This window comes from Vulpes lagopus, chromosome 1, assembly GCF_018345385.1.
Source record: "Vulpes lagopus strain Blue_001 chromosome 1, ASM1834538v1, whole genome shotgun sequence".
Lineage (NCBI taxonomy): Eukaryota > Metazoa > Chordata > Mammalia > Carnivora > Canidae > Vulpes > Vulpes lagopus.
This window is the reverse complement of record NC_054824.1, coordinates 155,830,958-155,849,542: the sequence shown is the minus strand read 5'-3', so window position 1 is coordinate 155,849,542 and position 18,585 is coordinate 155,830,958. Positions and strand designations below refer to the sequence as shown.

General features: G+C 50.9%; 1 protein-coding gene across 5 annotated transcripts in view; it reads left to right on the top strand.

The window, feature by feature from the left end:
* The window catches only part of GPR161 (G protein-coupled receptor 161), a 45,230-nt gene that overhangs the window by 22,149 nt on the left and 4,496 nt on the right, over window positions 1-18,585 (top strand). For 3 of the 5 annotated variants that reach the window (XM_041752274.1, XM_041752282.1, XM_041752264.1), the window contains 3 exons: window positions 3,618-4,035; window positions 10,365-11,089; window positions 16,960-17,064. In XM_041752274.1, coding sequence (XP_041608208.1) covers window positions 3,618-4,035; window positions 10,365-11,089; window positions 16,960-17,064 — 1,248 coding nt within the window. Of the gene's footprint in view, window positions 1-2,836; window positions 3,015-3,617; window positions 4,036-10,364; window positions 11,090-16,959; window positions 17,065-18,585 lie in introns of all 5 variants that reach the window. The other 2 variants (XM_041752245.1, XM_041752255.1) reach the window with 1 other exon arrangement.

The window sequence follows — 18,585 nt, the reverse complement described above, 5'->3', positions numbered from 1 at the left end:
CTCCTCTTCTTCTTCCATAATCTGTGCCTCCTTTCTCCCACAGACATACATACTCAGTTGCTCTACACTCAGAATAGTCGTAAAATTACAACACCATTAACATCAAGCCTACTAAATAAACTTGGTAGTCCTTTAATATATACCATTAACAATTTGTAGTCAAAATACTGTATTTTATTTAATTATTTTTTAAAGATTTTATTTATTTACTCACGAGAGACACACAGAGAGAGGCAGAGGCATAGGCAGTGGGAGAAACAGACTTCCCTGTGGGGAGACCGGATGTAGACCTCAATCCCAGCACCCTGGGATCACAACCTGAGCTGAAGGCAGATGCTCAACCACTGAGCCACCCAGATGCCCCCAAAATACTGTTTACTTGATAGAACTTTTTTGTCTGTATGGTTATGTTATCAATCGAATATATAGTTAGGCCTAATTTTTCTGTTGGCAATAATTTTGTCTCCTTTTTTTAAAGATTTTATTTGTTTATTCATGAGAGAGAGAAAGAGGCAGAGACATAGGCAGAGGGAGAGAAGCAGGCTCCCTGCAGGGAGCCAGATGTGGACCGTGATCCCAGGACCCTGGGATCACAACCTGAGCCAAAGGCAGATGCTCAACCACCGAGCCCTCCAGGTGCCCCAATTTTACTTTTTGCATTCATTTGTATTGAAAATTTTTTAGTATATAAAATATTTACATGGTTCAAGAATCAAAACTGTGAAAAATACTTAGAGAAATTTTGCTTCCATTAGTTTCTTAATTTCTAGTTATCTTTACTATTTTTCTTTTTGTATAAGTAAACTAATATTTATGCATATTTATATGCGGATACATTCTTATTTTCCCTTCTTTCTCACATTTTTCTAATTTCTTATTGTTTTTTTACAATTAGTGCCTCAACAAATGAAACAACTTTGTGCATCTGTCATTTCATATTATGAACTTATACCTTCAGGCAGGTACCTAGAAATAGAATTGCTGGGTCAAAGGGCACATGCATATGGAGCTTTGTTAGATATTGCCAAACCCCCTCCACAGGGCTTTTCCCTTCTGCAATCACATTTGGAGTGAGTGTGGGAGAACGCATGTTTCCCTGCAGCCTCACCAACAGAGTGATGCCGCACTCGTGAGTTTTTAGTGGCATGAAAGTTAAGAGATGTTATCTCATGTAGTTTTGTGGGCATTTCTCTTATTTTAATTGACATTGGGCACCTTTTCATAGGTTTACAGTATGATTGGTATATCTTGTTCTGTGAACTGTTTATGTCTATTTGTGCCTGCTTTTATTGAAATATAAATTGACACATAACATCATGTAAGTTTAAGGGATACGACATAATGATTTGATGGATATATGTATGCAAAATGACCATAAGTTTTGTTGATATCTATCTCCTCAGAGAGCTACGTTTTTTTCTGTTTATAGCTTTTGTTCAATTTTCTGTTTTTTTACCTTTCTGGGGTATTTTTAATTATTTATAAATTAAATTGATTAATCCTTTCTCTATGACATAAATTATAAATACTTTCTCGTATTTTGTCATTTGTCTAATGACTCAACGTCTGTTTTCTTTACCATGTCATCACTTGCAAAGTTAATATGCTCACGTAGGACCTTTGTTTTGAGACACCAAATAATTTACTTATAAGAGTTAACAAAATTCAAAAAAAAAAAAAGAGTTAACAAAATTCAGAACTCACAAAATAAAGACAAAACCCCGAGACAACCTTACAAAGACACAGATGTAGAAGGCATACAAGGTATATTCATTGCACAAAGCCGGAGTAACTAACATACTGCATAACTGAGCAAAAATTTAGAATATTTCAGCAGCATGGAATTATGGGCCCAAATGCACGAAATAAAATTTAGTAGAAATAATGTGTTGTATTTAGGTTTAAAAACATTAATGCCATCAATTAAAGATTGGGGACAGCTGCCTTCACAGAAATTCCTATGTGTATAAGTGTTGGGTTTTAGACGACCACACAGTTAGATAAGCCCAACAGGATGATACGGTTGCTGAAGGAAAATGCATTCTTAGAGTGAACAGCAGGAGGAGGTTGGTCTGATGATGGAGAAAATTGCCCCCTTGTGCTCGACACTTAGCAGACCACATCCAGAAGATGCGTTCGGTTTTGGAGAATATGGGATCAAGAAGGTCACAGTTAGCTGCAAACAGGTCCAAAGCAAGGAGTCTGAATTAGCCAAGAGTCTGGACTCATATCAGGGACTCAGGAGATAAAATCTGGAGAAGGGAAAGCAAGTCACTCGGGAAGCATTTAGAGGCTATCAAGTGGAGGAGGGATTCAGATTGTTTGGTGGGGCTCAAGCCAGCAGGCCTCAGGTCTGTGGTGAGGACCCACAACAGGCAGGCTCCCTGGAACAGGAAGTTCTCTGACCAGCACATGGGACTGCTGGAAGGGGAAGGGCCACCTCTGAACCCACCTGCTCCCTGTGGCCAAAAGTGTGTGGACAGTGGTGTCAGGTCAGCCAGGGGCAGTGGGGAAAGCCTCTGCCTCCCTGTGTGGGCAGATTAGGAACTGTGGTCCTGTCATCTGGCTCATGGAAGGAAAGCTTTCCTTTCTGGTGTCTTCTGTTTGTTGGGAACAGGAGCAGGTAGGGGAAGTGATTGGTGGGATTTTTTGGCTGATGAAAGTAGGTGAAGTTTTTGAAGAAACGTGGCCCTTGGAATTTAATGTTAAGATGTTAACCTTCAGTTTTAGCCAAGGTCTCGAGCTAGTGTCCCAAGAGCAGGGGCTGCGCTGTGTGGAGAATGGTGTTGTGGGCCAAGGCCTCACCCTGTGCCCGCATATCCCCGTTTGTGCGTAGTGTCCGATGCTTGCCCTCCTTCGCTGTGTCTGACAAGAGCCAAGATGATGGTTCTGAATGAATTGTACGTGTCAAAAGTCTGCTCAGGGACCTCAGAAGAGTTCCTACGATAAGCTTGCTTTGGAACTTGAACAGGCACACAAATCACCTGGGGATGGGATTCTGCATCTGAAACAAAGTATGTACTTTATGTTGGCTAATTGAATTTAAACTTTAAAAAATGTAAAAAAAAAAAAAGAAAAAAGAAAAAACACAAACCCATAAACCACCAAAAAAAATATGCACATTCTGGTTCAGGGAGTCAGAGGCATGCCTGAGATTCCCGGTCTCTGTGGGCTCTGTGGGATGCTACTGCCGCTGGCTCAGGGAGCTCCCCGAGTTGCAAGGGCCCCGGAGCAGCACAGAGTCCCCTGCCTGCTGCTTGTTTCCAGTGCAGGTTCCCAGGCTGGACATCTGATCTCCGGGACCAGCCCCTGTGCGGCGGGGCCCCAGAATTGGCCCTTGGGCCAACACGCAGGCTATACATCACGGGCTTTAAACACTGGCCACAGGAACAGTGATTAGGTTGGGTTAGGTTGGAAGAACACATCGTTCAAGGAGACACAGGGAGTCCCACACAAAGTAGGTTGTAGAAAACAGGCCGCTTTTGAGCTTGAGCCGGGGAGCCTGGCTGAGAGTCTCAGGCTGCCAAGAGGACTGGAGCCTCTGCTGCTCTTCTGTCAAGTGCATGTGAGAGGATCTGATGAGTCTTTTCCTGTCCATCGGTCTCCCCTTTTTCTAGCCGTCCAGCATGCTTTGCACACCGCACGCCGAGGTGCCCTGACCATGAGCCTGAACTCCTCCCTCGGCCACAGGAAGGAGCTGAGTAACCTCACGGAGGAGGAGGGTGGTGAAGGGGGCGCTGTCGTCACTGACTTCATCACCATCATCATCATCACCATTTTCGTCTGCCTGGGCAACCTGGTCATCGCTGTCACCTTGTACAAGAAGTCGTACCTTCTCACCCTCAGCAACAAGTTCGTCTTCAGCCTGACCCTGTCCAACTTCCTGCTGTCCGTGCTGGTGCTGCCTTTTGTGGCCACCAGCTCCATTCGGAGGGAATGGATCTTTGGCGTGGTCTGGTGCAACTTCTCCGCCCTCCTCTACCTGCTGATCAGCTCGGCCAGCATGCTCACGCTCGGGGTCATCGCTGTCGACCGGTAAGCCTGCCTCTGAGAATCAAGGAATTAAGGAACGGGTGCCGAGGGGGGAGCCTGGGAGATCATCTGGTCCTGTGACTTTCACTTTCTTAGTTCCTTGGGAGGATGTCGGGGGCTTTGGCCTCGTCCTCCATCCCTCTGACCAGAGTACCTCTGATTTTATCTAATCTGCATTATTGCATTTAGTTTTATTTTTTATAAAAAGATATTCTGATGCTTAAGAAGAAAGTTCTTAAAACCTCTGATGCACCCTTTATAGATGAGGAAAAGAAACTGGGGAAAGTGATCTGTCAGGGAAATTAGGTCCAGGGCTTCGCAGAGGGCTGCCTGCTGTCTCTTGCTTTGCTTGGGCCCCTCCGTTCATCATGCTTCTTAGGATTTTGCTCATGGGCACTTCACTCATCACAGGCAAGTGTTTGACTTCGGGGGGCTCGGGTAGATTGAAATTGTGGGATCAGGAGGGAGCAGTGGAGTCAGGAGGCTAGCCGGGGTTCCTGTCACTGGGTGACATGGTCCGCGGGCTCCCTCAGGACCATCTGTTGTTGAGCTGATGAGCGGTAGCTGGATGGTGCACCCAGAGTGCAGGCCTGTACCAGGCCTAAGGCCAGACCGTGTCGGCCTCCTCTGGCTGTGGGGAATGCAAATTGGTCATAACTAATCAGTTGGCTTCTCTAAATCTCTTTTTTTTTTTCCCAATAATGAAAATGATACAGAAAATGTGAAGAATAAAGTAAGAACTAATCCCACCAATCAGAAGCAATCACTGTTTTGATGTTAGTATATTTACCTCTAGTAATCTTTGGTTGCATGCAGTACGCTTTTTAAATAGGCTTTATGGCACGTGTGGTTTGTGTTACCTGCTTTTTTACTTAACAAGTGATCATGAGCATTGTTTTCCCACCTGCAAGTATTAAATGCTCTTTAGAAACATGATGTTTAATGGTTCCATGGTATTCCATCCTGAGGAGGCACTAGAATTTGTTTTACAGTCCCTTCTTAGCTTACTGTCATATAGAGCACGTTTGAGGAAGGTGTATGTTGTGGAATTGTGTTTTTGGTAAGAGTAATAAAACACACTTTCAAGATTCTTTGTGTAAAAAGCATGTTGTTTTTCAGAAGATGGTACAGATTTTTACTCTTGTAGCTATTTGTCAGCATCCTATCAAGACTGATTATGTGACATTTTAAAAAAAACTGAAACTTTGTTGGCAGTGGGAGGCATGGGATCTCACTGTTGTTCTAAATTCTATGTTTTTAAAAAATTGGCGATCTTTGAGCATCCTTTCCTGGGACTTGGGTCCTGTGTGACATGGAGTGAGGACCAATGGCTAGAGCAGAGCTGGGGAGTTAGTTCTTAAGTGCCTCTCACGGGGGTCATCTCTATATGGATGCTTGGGGCATTGTCCCAGCGTGGCAGGGGTGGCTCTAAGGGGCTGTAAGTTGTTTGCTTGAATGTTGGGTTCCTCTGCAAGCATGACAGATCCTCCAGTTGTGCTGTCAGAGCGCACTGTCCCTGAGATGGGTGACCTGTTCCGGCACCCTGTTCTTTCCCACTGTGGCACTGGTTGGCACTAGTTGGCACTCTAGGGGAGGCCCTGTGCTGAGTCCTGAGGGTGGCAGGATACAAGTACGGACAGGACAGACCTCGCCCACCAGGAGTTTACAGGCGAAAGGCAGAGGCAGCAGGGGAGTGTGGGTGTGAACACAAAGCCAAAATAGCCGAGGGCGCAGCTCCAGTCCAGCCCTGGGTGGCAGGGCCAGGGGTGCTTCTGGGAAAGGTGGCATTTGAATGAATACATTAGGACAGCAAGTAGGATGCCTTGACCAGAACCTTGTGATTACAGGGGAGGGACTGGCATAAAATGTGGTAAAAGTTTTCAAATAACTTCATGGCAGGTGCCATTTATTTTTTTATATTGATCATTCGTGTGGTTTAAAGATACAAATTGACTGGACCAGTTAACTTGATTTTGTCCATTTAAGTGACATATTTATACACTCCTGTCTGCTTAATTTTGTTAAATTAATTGTACTCAATCTTGGTAATTTCAGAGGTCATCTATTTGCCATAGTCTATTGGAAACCTAAAGATGCAACTATGTGTGCGTGTGTGTGTGTCTGTGAGAGAGGAAGGGAAGGAGAGATGGGGGGTCAGGAGGGAGAGAGAAGAGGAAAAGCAAAAACGCAGAGACAAAGAACAGAGAGAATGGGACTAGAAGAGAGAAATAGTTACATTTCTAAGAAAGTGGAAAAGAAGAAAACCTGGGGCCGTGGTCACGACCTCAACTAAAAAGGGTTGCTTGCTGATCCCTTGCCAGGTGCCGTTGTGAGGCTTTGTGAGCTCACCCAAGCCCACATGGCTGGTAGGTGGCTCGTCCAGTTCTGAGGAGGTAGAGGCTGGGCTTTTAATCACCTCCAGAGACTGCACAGGGAACCACCGGTCATGTCTGACAAGTGGTTAGTTTAGCTCTGGGTTTCTCAGCCTGACAGTGCTGACATCGTGGGCCGGTAACATTTGCTGCGCGGGGCTGAACTGGGAGCTCCTCACCGGATGCAAGTAGCTCCTCTCCAGTTGTGACAACCCAGAATGTCTCCAGTCATCGTCACATGTCCCCAGGGAACACGTCATCCCCAGTCGTGAACCCCAGCTAAATAAATCAATCAATAAGTTGGCAGATGACCAAAAGTGTTTATTTTGTGGCCTCATGAAGAGACAGCAAAAAAACACAAGTGAAGAAAGAGTAGCCGACTGGAGCGAAGTTTGGTGGAAGTGTCAACATCCTAAACCAGCCACATGGAGATAGGGCCAGGTGGGGACCGTCAGTAGACCAGGGCAGAATTTCTCCATGCCTAAGTCTGTGACATGGTCACCTCTAGCTTAGCCTGGAAGCTGCTCATGTTTTCACTTTGTGCTGAGATGGATGAAACCCCAGCTCTAAAACCCGTGTTTAATAAATCAAGATAGCTGGGACTGTGAGATGGTTAGTCATAGTGAAGCAATTCACTAGTGCTTTTAGGAGACTGTTCAGTATGAGTTAACTTGTGTTCTCCTCTTGCCTTGGGCTCTGTTCACATCTGTAGGTGGAGCTGTCTCATTGACCTAGACGTGGCTATTGGAGGGCTCCGCGTTAGAGCCCCCGTGTGCATAATGGCTTGTCAGTTACACGTGATGTTGTGAGAGCCTCTTTTGGGACCAGGGGTCCTGCTTGGGCTCATGTGTAAAAATGAGTGGCTGGAGGAAAGACTGAGAGCCCCAGAAGCCAGTTACGAGCAAGAGCCCAGAAGGCGAAAGGAACCCCTGCGCTTTGGCCTCCGATGACCTGCAGGGGAGCAGGGAGTTGCTTGAGACCTGCATTTTCCTTTGAACCTGCAAATAGACCTAAATGATGCTAAGTTGAAAGAAATGACATTTCAAATCTCTGAAATCCATGTTTTTTTGGTGGGCAGGTGTGGGGTTGTTTCATATCTTTATAGAGCTGTAGATTTGTGCATTTCATTGTATATAAATTTTATAAAAGATGGAAACAAACCCCAAAACTAGAATAGTCCTGGGGGGATAAAGGGGCAGCCCTCTGACCTTTGGCAACTGACCCCTTGGGAGCTGGCCCCTGACCCCAGCATCCCGGGGGACTCGGTCCAGCTGGGAGAGAGTACTGTCGTGTCCCACTGGAATTGCTCATGGCCAGAACCTCCATCAGCGGATGAAGCAAATACCATTTATTACAATAAAGAGAAGACTTGCCATAAAATAATAATAACTGTGTTAAGAATAGCCAGAAGGGTAGGTTGCAGAGGACAGCTTATTAATTGTAATTATTTTTACGACTGCCAGAGCAGGGTTGGTCAGAGGAGCCAGGGGCAGTTAACATTCCCCAGGCTTGGCTTCCCACACCTGGACGTGCCCTTGCCCCTGAAGTGTCCTAAGGTCAGAGGGCCTGCACAGTTTTTAAGAGGGCAGAGAAAAGAAATCTGGGGTACCTGGGTGGCTTAGGCAGTTGAGTGTCCCATTCTTGGTTTCAGCTCAGGTCATGATCTCATGAGTCCTGGGATCAAGCCTCATGTTGGGCTCCTCGCTCAACAGGGAGTCTGCTTGAGATTCTCTCCCTCCCTATGCCACTCTGCCTGCTAACACCCATGCATGCACTTCCTCTCGAATCTAAAAAAAAAAGAAAAAGAAAAATCTCTGCCTTGTTTTGTGTAAGTGAAGGAAACCTCCCAGGCACCCCTCCATCCCACCCTAGCTACTTCCTCACGTTTCACTTGCTGGGATGATGTACAGGTCAGGGTCTGGGCCATCACCTGGCAGGAGGTAGGAGACCACCAGAATGGCCTGGTTCATCTCTTGGGACTCAGAAGAGCCCAGTGTCCCTTCCTGGTCATGGCCATTGGGAGCAGCACGAACAATATGGGCCCCCATCTTCAGGAGAAGAGGGAGAGGTTGGTCAGAGAGAGAGCAGGCTCTGCCCCCACTGCCAGGGGAAGAGCAGGCACCATCTGGGCCTTTCCCTCAGTCCAACACGTTGCATTCTCGGAGCAGACCTGTGGCCGGGCTTCTGCAATGGTACAGATGAAGGACCTGAAGCTCTGAGAGGTTGAATCAGCTACCCAAAGTCACCCAGCTAGTAGACAGCAGAGCCACCATCTGAACCCAGGCATTCCAACTCCAAAGGCATGCTCCTTTCGTGGGCTGCACGGACATTGCAAGGTGCAAGCCCAGGTATCAGCATAAGACAGTGACAGTTGTACCCCAGGCCGTGTGCAGTGACAGCTGTAATCTGTGCCAGATCCCTGTGGGATCTTTTCAGATCTCACACCTGGAAACGCTGTCTTTCCAGGCTCCATCTTGGCTGGAGCCTGCAGCCCAACATCAGCAGCCCCAGGCTTATGTCTGATTAGGAGGGCCCTTCACAAGGATGCAGATGGGGGAAGCAGCCCCCCACCCCCCCACCCCGCCCCAGGAGAGGCAGCAAGCAGCATATGGCAGTTTGGACAGTGGCCCCTGGCCTGGAGCCGCTGATGAACAAAGGGTGACTCGAGATGGTCCCAGTGGAGCAGGAGGCTTCCCGGGAGGTGTGTGACCCTCACCGCCACGGCCATTTTCTGACATCCTACCTATACCGGGCAGCATCAGTGTGGCCACCCCTGTCTTTTCCACATGCTGCCCTCATGGGGAAAACACTATTACTCATTAAACAGCATTTCCTTTGGATAAAGTGTCTGAGTGGGGAGGACAGTGGTTTATTTCCAGCCCATGGTCTGGTCAGGCCTCCATGGCTCACATGCCCCTGGCCCCTGGCTCCTGGCCCCTGGCCCCGGCTTCCATCTCCCGCCCTGCCTCCGCCCCACACCTGCGTGATTGAACCCTGTGTAGCCTTCCCCTGAGGCAGGCACTGGCTCCCATCCATGCCTTCCCGTAGCTGCCCCCCCCCCCCGTTACTCCTGGGTCAGGGCTTCTGATCTTTGAAGACCTGGATGTGTGTGCCATCTCCCACAGGAAGCCTGCTCTGACCCTGCCGTCTGGAACAGGTGCCCTGCCAAGTATCCCTCCTCCACCCATGGCCAAGGGGTTGGGAGCCGCCCCTATGGTGTGGACTCCTGGAGGAGATGGTTAACGAGCAACTGCTGGCCTGTGCATTGGGGACTGCGTTTATCTCTTGTTTCTTCCCCTTGTTTTGGGCAGGCTACATCTTCTTTCTCTGCTTTAGTGTCCTCATCTGTACAATGAGGATAATGGTAATCCTCACCACCTCAAGCAGTTGTCGTGAAGATTCCAGTTAGCTCTTACCTCCAGACCCTCAACCTCTCCCTGTTGTCCGTCTCCCCTCACATCTCCTCACTGCCTTTCCAGTACATAGCACAGCGCTTAGCACAGCGGGCCTTCAGTAAATGTTCATCCAGTGAATGAACCCCTTAGTCCTTTGATATTGCTCTGGTTTTTAATGACCCTCTGAAAACTGATCTAAATGGATTAATAATGTCAGCAACCCAGAAATTATCTGGCTTGATGCAGGATCCCTTAGAACTCCTGTGGATGCCTCAACATTACCCACAGCCCCAAATATGATTGGGCTCTCACATTGTGACTTGGAGCTCTGGCACCCAGCTCTTGCCTGAAGCGGGGTCCCAGAAAGCTGTGTAACATAGCACAGTCTGTGCCTTGTCGGGGAGAAGTTGGGAGAAGGAGCTATTTATAGGAGCACTGACCACATGGCTGGATCGGATGGAGAAATTCAGCAAAGCTCCCTGTGTTGGAGGGCACAGGGTGCCTATTCTGGTATATGGTCCCTATTTTGACTACCCTCTCTCGTCTCCCTCTGCCCTTTCTCTAGCTACTATGCTGTCCTGTACCCCATGGTGTATCCCATGAAGATCACGGGGAACCGAGCTGTGATGGCGCTTGTCTATATATGGCTTCACTCCCTCATCGGCTGCCTGCCACCTCTGTTTGGTTGGTCGTCGGTGGAGTTTGACGAGTTCAAGTGGATGTGTGTGGCTGCGTGGCACCGGGAGCCCGGCTATACCGCCTTCTGGCAGATCTGGTGTGCCCTGTTCCCCTTCCTGGTCATGCTGGTGTGCTATGGCTTCATCTTCCGCGTGGCCAGGGTCAAGGCCCGCAAGGTGCACTGTGGCACTGTGGTCATCGTGGAGGAGGACGCACAGAGGAACGGGAGGAAGAACTCCAGCACCTCCACCTCCTCCTCCGGCAGCAGGAGGAATGCCTTTCAGGGCGTGGTCTATTCGGCCAACCAGTGCAAAGCCCTCATCACCATCCTGGTGGTCATCGGGGCCTTCATGGTCACCTGGGGCCCCTACATGGTTGTCATCACCTCCGAGGCCCTCTGGGGGAGGAACTACGTCTCCCCGGCCCTGGAGACCTGGGCCACGTGGCTGTCCTTTACCAGCGCCATCTGCCACCCCCTGATCTACGGGCTCTGGAACAAGACGGTTCGCAAGGAGCTGCTGGGCATGTGCTTTGGGGATCGGTACTACCGGGAGCCGTTCGTGCAGCGGCAGAGGACGTCCAGGCTCTTCAGCATTTCCAACAGGATCACAGGTAACTTGGGCGTCCACTGGGCAAGGGATGTTCGCCCTGGCAGGAACCGCCTGCAGGCCTCAAGGGTGCTCTCAGGTGTTGAAGGGTGAGCGCTCAGGGCTCCTGGAGCGTCCCCCGTCTTTCCCAGGCAGCTTTCCCAAGTGCAGCAGCTTGAGGCAGGGGACGCCGGAGCTCAGAATCCGTGTTGCAAGCACAGCCCTGGCCCGCCGGCCTCTTTCTCCCGACCACATTGGACTGGGCTACCCTCCACCTTGGGCCAGTCCTTTCCTTTCAGTGTTCTGGAAAGCGGACTCCATTTCTGGGGCCCCCTTCCCTCCCCAGCTGCCCATCTCTGAACACATTCCTCCTCCTCGGGCCTTTCTGGCTGAGCCATGGTTTCCTCACACCGTCGCCGGTAACTCACGATGTGTCAGTGCCAAACCTCAGCCCTCACCTTGAAATGTCACTGTCTACTGTGTGTGAAGTGACTCCTCCATCTAGTAACCGATTTTGAAAGCTGACAGGTTTCTGGAGACAATGCTTTCACCTTTGGTGAGACCCAGGGGAATTACTCTAGGAAGAGATGGAATTTTTTTTTTTAAGATTTAATTTTTATTTATTTGAGAGAGAGAGCATGAGGAGGGAGAGGGGGCAGAGGGAGAGGGAGAACCAGGCTCCTTGCTGAGCCAGGAGCCCGACACAGGGCTTGAACCCAGGACCCCTGGATCCTGACCTGAGCTGAATGCAGACACTTAGCCGATTGAGCCACCCAGTAGTTCGTTTTTTAATCCTTTTTATTTTGATATGATTTTAGACTTGGAAAAGAGCTGGGAAGCATGTACAGAGAATCCCATCTGCCCTGCTTCTTCTGGTGTTAACACCTGGCCGAACCATAGCAGTTACCAAAATTAAGACATTAATATTGGTGTAGTGCTATTAACTATGCATTTGATTTGGATTTCACCCATTTTTCCCATTCCCATCCTTTTCCTGTTCCAGGATCCGGTTCACAATCATGTCATGGCTACCTTTGTCTTCTTCAAGTTTTGACAAGTCTGTGCTCTTCCCTTGTCTTCCATGACAGTGACACTTTTGTAGAGAATTGGTTGGAGACTTCGTAGAATGCCCCGCAGTATGTGTGGAGCTGATGTGTTCTCAGGATTAGAATGAGGTTATACCTTTTTGGCAGGAATGCCGTGGGGGTGCCATGCTCTCTGTAGTGATCACGTCGGGGGCACCTCGCTCACGTTACTTTGGTGTCTCAGTTGATGCTATCAACAGCTATCAGCAGCTCAGGCTGCTATCACAAAATACCATAGATTAGGGGGCTTATACCACAGACATGTATTTCTCACAGTTCAGATGGCTGGAAATCTGAGGTCAAGGTGCTACACAGGTTGGGTTCTGGTGAGAGCTCTCTTCCTAGCTGTCTTCTTGCTGCGGCTCATGTGGTGGAGGTATGGGGAGACAGGACAGAGCAAGCCCTGTGGTCTCTTCTTATGAGGACCCCACCCTCAGGACCTCATCTCCTCCTGATTACCTCCTAAAGGCCTCATTTCCAAATGCCAGCACATTGGGGGTTAGGGTATATGAACTGGGGGGGGCATACAGTCTATACAATTCAAGGGGTATCTATTGGGTTTCTCCATTGTAAAGTCACTGTTGTTTCCATTATAATTAATACATACAATAGGGGAGGTCCTTTGAGGCTGTGCAGAGGTCCCCTCTCTCCTTCAGCCTTGCGTGCATTGGTGGATCTTGCCTCCAGCCATTAGTACTGTGGTTATTCTAGTGGGGAAGTAGCTGGCTTTTCAGGGTCATGTTTGAGGGTGATTGTCACCTGGATGAGCCACTGGAAGAGAGATTATGAAGGCACTTAGATCAACTGGAAAAAGCCAGTTCAGATTATAATTTTGAGAAGTCTTCCAACTTCTCTCTCAAGAGGGTGGAAAGAAATAGCTCATAATTATCGTGAATACTCAGTGGTAGTGGTGATAGATCTTTTCTGTGAGGCAGTAACAAACCAGCATCATTGATTTATTTCATGGGCTAATGAAGTGTTACTTCTCGAGGGAAGAAGTCAGGGAGGTTTTTTTTTTGTTTTTTTGTTTTTTTTTTTTTAATTTTAGGTAGGCTCCATGCTTGAACTCATGACCCTGTCAAGAGAGGGACTTTTTATTCTAACCAGAGGAGAAAAAGAATCTCTCCCCATCCTAGGATTTTAACCACTGAAATGCCCATCTCCTAGCCTTTGCGACTCCGTGTTTCCAAGTATGCCTCGTGAGCCAGGACTGCATTCAGGGTCTGGTTTCATTTCACTGATTAACTTATTCAGAGTTTGTAAAAACACTTGTCTTCTAGGCAAAAAATTTGACATGTTTTATATTCCATGGAAATTTAGGAATGAGGAAAGAAAAAGAACAAGGAAAGAGAATGGAGGAGGAGAGGGTAGCTAACAAAAAAAGAAACATCTGCTTGGGGGTGCCTGGGTGGCTCAGTCGGTTAGGTGTCTGACTCTTGGTTTCAGCTCAGGTCACAATCTCAAGGTTGTGGGATCAAGCCCCCATGTTGGGCTCTGAGCTCAGTGCAGAGTTGGCTCCGGATTCTCTTCTCTCCCTCCCCTTCTGCCCCCCACCCAATAGATGAATAGTCTTAAAAAAAAAATCTGCTTTTGGTTGCAATTTTCCATGCAGGGCACCTGTGACTGTGCGGGCTGAGGTCATGGGGCCAGAGAATGGGGGGACATGCCAGGTATAGCTTGGTGGCCAGTCCAAGGCAGCTGGTGGTCTCCTCTTGAGGGAAAAGCAGTCTTGCTGGATGTTTTTGGGTTGAAGAGCCTGGGGACGAAGGGGTTCTGCATAGTTGGCTTTCCTGGTGGTGGTGGTGGTGGCTGTGGGGGTGGTGGAGGCGGGAGGCTGCAGGCAGCCTGGGGGAGTCCTGGAGAGGGAGCAGCAGGCAGGCCCCAGCCTCACTCATTGCCCTTCTGGGCAGAATGGGGTGCCTCCGCCCCTCTGGCTGAGCCCCTCGGTGGGCCTGGCTCGCATCCACCCAGACTCCAGAACCAAAGTCCTTTCTGGCTCCCGGAGCCTGCTTCAGGACCGCCTCCCTCCCCTCCGAGAGTGCCCCAGCTCTGGTGGTAGCACCAGGAAAGAAAGAAGGTGGATCTGTTGCGGAGGAGCAAGAGAGGACTGGGAAGCTCTGGCTTGGTTTCGTGCCTCCCTCCGTGTGTGGACACCTGGGAAGTTTTAATCAAGGAACGGGTACCTGGAGGTAGAGACTTCCCTCACAGTGCCTGTGAGCAGAGGCAGAGAGGAACTCCAGAACGACCTGGAGCTTCCCAGCTGACTCTAGGATGTCAGGAGTTTTGTAAACACAGTGTCATGTTTATTTCCTACACAGATTTCCACCATAATCAGCGGGTCTGGGTTTTCTCGTTCTGTTAGCCCCAAGCTGAAGAAGTGCAAAAGCTGAGGTTTTCCCTAGATGCCACCTGCCACCGAGCCCCCCAAAAGCCTTCAGCCTGTGAGGTCTTATTGATAAATTTGCTAGGAATGGCCATTTCTGGGCCATCTGGAGGTTGTCAGGCTGTGCCCCTTCTGGTAGAGAGGTCAGCCCTAGAGCTGACACTGACTTCTAGTGCAAGAGGGTGGGCTGGATGCAAACATGTGGTGTTGGGAGGCCAGACCACACACCCAAAGCTGATAGGTGGCTACGCGTGACCAGGGGCCTTCAGGAGAAAGGGCAAACTGCCTTCCAGCAACTCTTCCATTGGCCGAGCCCAGGCAGGGCGGAGAGCCCAGGGCCCCCCACTCCAGGCTGGGAAGGTGGCCTGGGCACCCTGGGAAGGCAGCCTCTACAAATGCCTGCCACTCTGTGCCCGAAGCTCCTGGAACTGGGTTAGAGCCTTTCTAGTAGTCTTCTGGAGAGGAGGATGTGGACACACTCAGAAGAGACACCGTGGTGCAGGGCCTCTTGGAGAGCTCTGCGCTGGACGGAGGGAAGGCCACCCTGGGGCCTTTGAATTTTCATACCTCGTTTGCAGGTTTCTTCCCTGGTGCCACCGAGAGGCTTTCTGGTGACTTCAAAGTGCCTGTTTCACCTCAGAACTGCGCTGCTGTTCCTTTACCTTCTGAAGGCACTAGTGACTCTGATTCATCCCAGGCTTGCTCAGATCCCCAGGGCCTGTCACTTTGTGCCTTTTTTTTTTTTTTTTAATTTTGTAACAAGGCTTGGATTGGGCCTAATCCAATAGATATATTATTGCTTCATGTGAAAAATACCAGGTATTTGTGCCCACTGTGGAGTGGTAAATGCGAAATCAACACAGGGCAGAGCAGTGCCCCAGATCTTTCAGCCCAGCCACAGCGGGCTGGCTCAGATGGCTCCTCACGCTGCTGGAGACCAGGCCGTGCTCTGGCTCTCACCACAGCCTCAGAGCTGGTGTCCCAAACCCAGCATGGCCTTGGCCATCGTGGTTGGCAGTGCACTGTCCCCCTTAGGGCCCTCCCCAGGCCAGGCTTCCTGCAGGGATGTCATATTCTGAGGCCAAGGTCCTGGATGGGGACAAGCACGTTTGGGTCTTGTCTGGTCCCAGTCCCCTCCTCCAGTGTGCTCTGCACAAGCACAGTTCCCCCAAGTTCATGGAGGGGTGATTCAGAGGGAAGCCTGCCCTCCCCCTACGGTCTCCTCCTTGGCTCCAGGGAAGGAAGGAAAGCATATTGTCCATCACCTCATACGCTCAGGAGAATTAGGATGAACATAAAGAACGGAGCCCTGTGCTGTCTGTAAGTGGACCGTGGGAGGAACTGGGCCGCCGTTACGGCAGGTCATTCAGTCCTCTGGGCAGCAGGCCTTCTGCGCTTGTAATTGCTGGGAGCTCCTTCTCCTGACCTCGTGGTCTCCAGAGCCTCCAGCTCTTTTGTTCGTGGAGTTATTATTCTCTCACCTTTCTCAGGGGACTCCTGTAAATTTTTTTTTTTTTTTAATTCTTAAGCTCCCTCCCTTGTCTCCTCTGAGATCTATTTCCCCCTTTTCTTTCTTTCTTTTGTAATCTTTCATCTCTGTCTCTCAGGCTAGTGGCTCTCTCCGTGTTTAGTGACCTTGGCCATCCTCTCTGTTAGTGGCAAGGCCCTGGGAGCGGGTGGAGGCCCTCTGGGGGGCACGAGAGGCCCAGCTGCCCTGGGAAGGGTTCTCACTCCCTGGCCAGGCAGAGTAAGATGAGGGGCGGGGTCCCCCTGTGAACTCTGTGGCCTGGGCTATGTGCGCGGCTTACCCAGTGTTGCCTGGGCCGTGGCCGGGGGAGTCTGGAAGGCCGGTCCCCTGGGTCACTCTCTGCCAACAAGGGGGCTGAGCACCCTGAGCCCAGGCTGGGAAGAGGGGTGGAGGGGCCTCGCACTGCCTCTGCTTTCCATCCAGCCCCACCTGCCGCAGAGGCTCCTCGGCCTCCAGTTCCTGAGCTTCGGGGGCGCCGGGTGAGAAGCAGCTGCCGGCCTCAGCTCCCTGCCCTCACCTGGCTTGCGGACATGCTCCCCACTTTGCAGTTTATGCCCGTCTCTTAAAAATTCCCTTCTGGTATTCAGTGGGGATCCGAGGCGGTCACAGGGCACCCGTGTTCCTGTTTCACTGGAAGGTCATCACCCAGGGCTGTTGGCCCCACCTGCCTCGCTGGTGTGGGCTGCTGGCCTGAGAGTTTCCTCTCTGGGGGACCCAGAGAATCCTGGTGCAGACACCCCCAGGGTAGGAGCGAGAAGCAAAGGGGGCTGAGAGCCTGCATTGTAGGAGACAGGACAGGCAGGCCGGTGGTGAGGTGGGTGGGACAATGGAAAAGCGAGGGTCAGCGGCCGCCTCTGTGGGAGCTGGGTTGTGCTGACGGTGCGGATTTTACCTTTCAGACCTGGGCCTGTCCCCACACCTCACGGCTCTTATGGCAGGCGGCCAGCCCCTGGGGAACAGCAGCAGCACTGGGGACACTGGCTTCAGCTGCTCCCAGGACTCAGGTGAGCCTCCCGCGCGACCCTGGTGCCAGTGGAGGAGCTGGCAGGAGGGCCAGGCCCTGGGCGTGGGTTTCTAGGCATGGCTTTTCCCTCGCCAGCGTGTCTGTGCCTCCGTTTCCTCCGCTATAAAATTGGGGAGTTCAGTTCCCGTTCCCTCCACCGCCAGGGCTGTCGGATCCAAATTAAGTGAAACCCTTTGAAAAGTTAAAGTGTTAGTGACCACGAGTTGTTACAGTTATCCTCATGCTGTCGGCCGGCACAGGCTCGGGTGTCCGTGTCTGATCGGCCTTTTCTGAGCTGCGTTATCTTGGGCAAGATGCTTACTCTTTTTCTAAGCTTTGGAGCATCCCCATTTGTGACCTGGGGGTAGCCATCCCTCTGTCAGGGGGCAGTCCTACCGAAGTCACATCACCTCGTCACCGTCCTTGCATGCCCTGTGCCCTGCCTTTGGGAAACTCGGGCTCCCTGAAGAAACACATCTCCCGCACAGATGCTCCCCGTCCCCCAGTAGCAGCCCCCCAGGGGATCCTGCAGGGCGGGCCGCCTCCTTCAGGCAGCTGCCTGTGATGTCTCAGTCCTGCCCTGGCTCCTTGCTGCTGGGCACCTCACAAGGCCCCGGTGAGAGGCAGGTGGCCAGAGGCATCTGTTCTCCATCCCGGGGCTGGCCTTTACCCACAAGCTGGGCTGAGGGCCACGGGGGGTTCCTGCCACCTCTGTCTGCCTTGACCTGTTTTTCCCCGGCCTGAGCCTGTGGGGTGGAACACTGGGGCGGTCCGTGGGCTGGGACTAAGACCAGGCCTTCTGTCATGGGCAGTATTCCCTAGAGGCAGGATATTCCCTAGAATGTTCTATCACCTGTCAGCCGATGGGCTGAACCACTGGTCACACTGGCCCATCTTGCCCCAAGTCCCTTGTGTGATTTGAAGGAAAGCTCGGGCTCTGGGTCACTCCCCAGGCTCTCCACCATTCTCCGACAACCAGCAAGGATCCAGAGGCAGTATCACACTCCTTCATTCAACAAATGCTGATTTGCCCAGCCCCTGTTTTGGTCAGACACTGTACTAGGTTCTAGAGAGAGTGGTGAGCTGCCCTCCTGGAGCTTTCTATGGACTGCGGAAGACGGCCAGTCGTCCCCCCTGCTTCCAGTGATTCTGCTGTTAAGGAAGCATGAGAACTCTCCTGGCGGAGAGGCCGGTCAGGGAGTGTTTTGGGGGGAGCGTTAGAATGGCTTCTCTGAGAGTGACACTGAAACCCAAAGAGCAGGTAGGAGGTGTCCAGGCAGAAGGAGCAAGGGCGCAGCCCTGTGGCCCAGAAGAGGAGCCAAGCCTGTGGGGCCACACAGAGGGAGCCTGCGGGGTTCCGCCCGCCCGACCCCTTCTGAGCTGGGCCTTGTGACTCAGCACCTGCTGTGTGTCCCATAGTCCTCAGGCAACTCTGGCGGTGGATCGAATTACCCTCCCGCCTCATAGACTTGCAGACACTGAGGGATTCGGGCGCCTGCCTGGGACCCTAGGTCCCTGTGGG